The 1,551-nt window shown below is 61.2% G+C and overlaps 1 protein-coding gene across 1 annotated transcript; it reads left to right on the top strand.

The window, feature by feature from the left end:
• Window positions 1-126: 126 nt before the first annotated feature.
• mos (v-mos Moloney murine sarcoma viral oncogene homolog) lies at window positions 127-1,521 on the top strand. The gene has a single exon (XM_015369175.1). It carries the CDS (start codon window positions 132-134, stop codon window positions 1,131-1,133), a length of 1,002 nt encoding a protein of 333 aa, XP_015224661.1. The 5' UTR covers window positions 127-131; the 3' UTR covers window positions 1,134-1,521.
• Window positions 1,522-1,551: the final 30 nt, after the last annotated feature.

Here is a 1,551-nt window from a genome sequence, read left to right as displayed (position 1 = left end):
TTAACTAAACGAGGCTTTGTTGGTCCATATTGAGACATTTTTAAACTGGGGCTTCAGCCATGGGATTACCCAGCATGCATCGCGTTCAGCTCCTCATTAATTGACGGGCACACCTGGCCTCTCCACGCGCCATGCCTTCTCCCATTCCCCCCACGCGCCTGCTACCTAAGGACCTGTTTCCGTCTGCGGACATCTCGGTGTGCAGCAGCCCCCTCCAGCAGCGGGGCCTCGGGGCCACCCTGCAGGTGCCCCCCCAGCGGCTGCACGGGAAGCTGGGCTCGCGGCCCTGGTCCTCCGTCATCCACTGGCAGCAGCTGCGCTGCGTGGAGGCCGTGGGCTCCGGGGGCTTCGGCTCCGTGTACAGGGCGGAGTACCTGGGCCAGACGGTGGCGCTAAAGAAGGTGAAGCGGAGGTCCAAGAACCGGCTGGCCTCCAGGCAGAGCTTCTGGGCGGAGCTTAACGCCGCGCACCTGAGCCACAGGAACGTGGTGCGCGTGCTCGCCGCCAGCACGTGCGTGCCCGCGGACTTCCAGGACGAGGGCAGCATCGGGGCCATCGTGATGGAGTTCGTGGGCAGCAGGAACCTGCAGCAGGTGATCTATGAGAGCCCGGAGCCGCTGGAGGAGGCGCGCTGCCTCCGCTTCTCCTCGGACATGGCGGAGGCGCTGCGCTTCCTGCACGCCCACCTCCTGGTCCACCTGGACGTCAAGCCGCCCAACGTGCTGCTGTCTCCCGGGGGGGTGTGCAAGCTGGCGGACTTCGGCTGCTCCCTCCAGCTGGAGCGGGAGCGCGCGCCCAGCTCCATCAGCCCGCTGCTGAGCCACGGCTGCGGGACCTACTCCCACCGCGCGCCGGAGCTGCTGCGGGGGCAGCCGGTCACCCCAAAGGCAGACATCTTCTCCCTGGGCATCACCATGTGGCAGCTGCTTACCAGGGAGCCCCCCTACACCGGCGACAGGCAGCATGTGCTCTACGCGGTGGTGGCGCGCGACCTGCGGCCGTCTCTCAGCCACGCGGTGTTTGCGTCAGCGCAGGGGCGGCGGCGCGCGGAGCTGCTGGGCCGCTGCTGGAGCGCGGAGGTCCGCCGCAGGCCGAGCGCCGAGGAGCTGCTGGAGCTGCTGAGGTCCGCTTAGAGGTTCGGATGGACTGGATCATGTTAGGGTTCTGTTTGGATGTCTTCATTGTTCTGTTTTTCATTAAAAGGATTTTAAAAACTGATGTCCTGTTTCTTATTTCTTCTGGTTCCGGGTTCTCTTTAGTTCTGCTGATTGAGAATAAAAGTTTGTTTTTGTGACGATCAGAACATTTCAGGATGGATGGACTTCATGCTGGAGATCAGAGGGGAACACCTTCTGAAGAACCGGTTCCGGTCCAGTAAAGACTGACCCAAAGGATCCTGCTGAGCACAGTGGTGGCAGCATTATGCTCTGGGTTTGTCCTCTTTTGGCTGAAACTGTCTTCTTTTCTATCATGGCGGATCGCAAGCAACTTTAAGGTGCATACCGCCACCTACTGTTCATGAGTGTGTAGCAACATTGTTTTACATCTATT

The sequence above is a fragment of the Cyprinodon variegatus genome, unplaced genomic scaffold, assembly GCF_000732505.1.
Source record: "Cyprinodon variegatus isolate N-32 unplaced genomic scaffold, C_variegatus-1.0 Scaffold2584, whole genome shotgun sequence".
NCBI classification, from domain to species: domain Eukaryota; kingdom Metazoa; phylum Chordata; class Actinopteri; order Cyprinodontiformes; family Cyprinodontidae; genus Cyprinodon; species Cyprinodon variegatus.
Note: the sequence above shows the minus strand (reverse complement) of the source record. Positions and strands in the feature narration are given on the sequence as shown.

What these genes read in the sequence shown, in the direction of transcription:
- mos (XM_015369175.1), top strand. Translation starts at nt 132, where the DNA reads ATGCCTTCTCCCATTCCCCCCACGCGCCTGCTACCTAAGGACCTGTTT.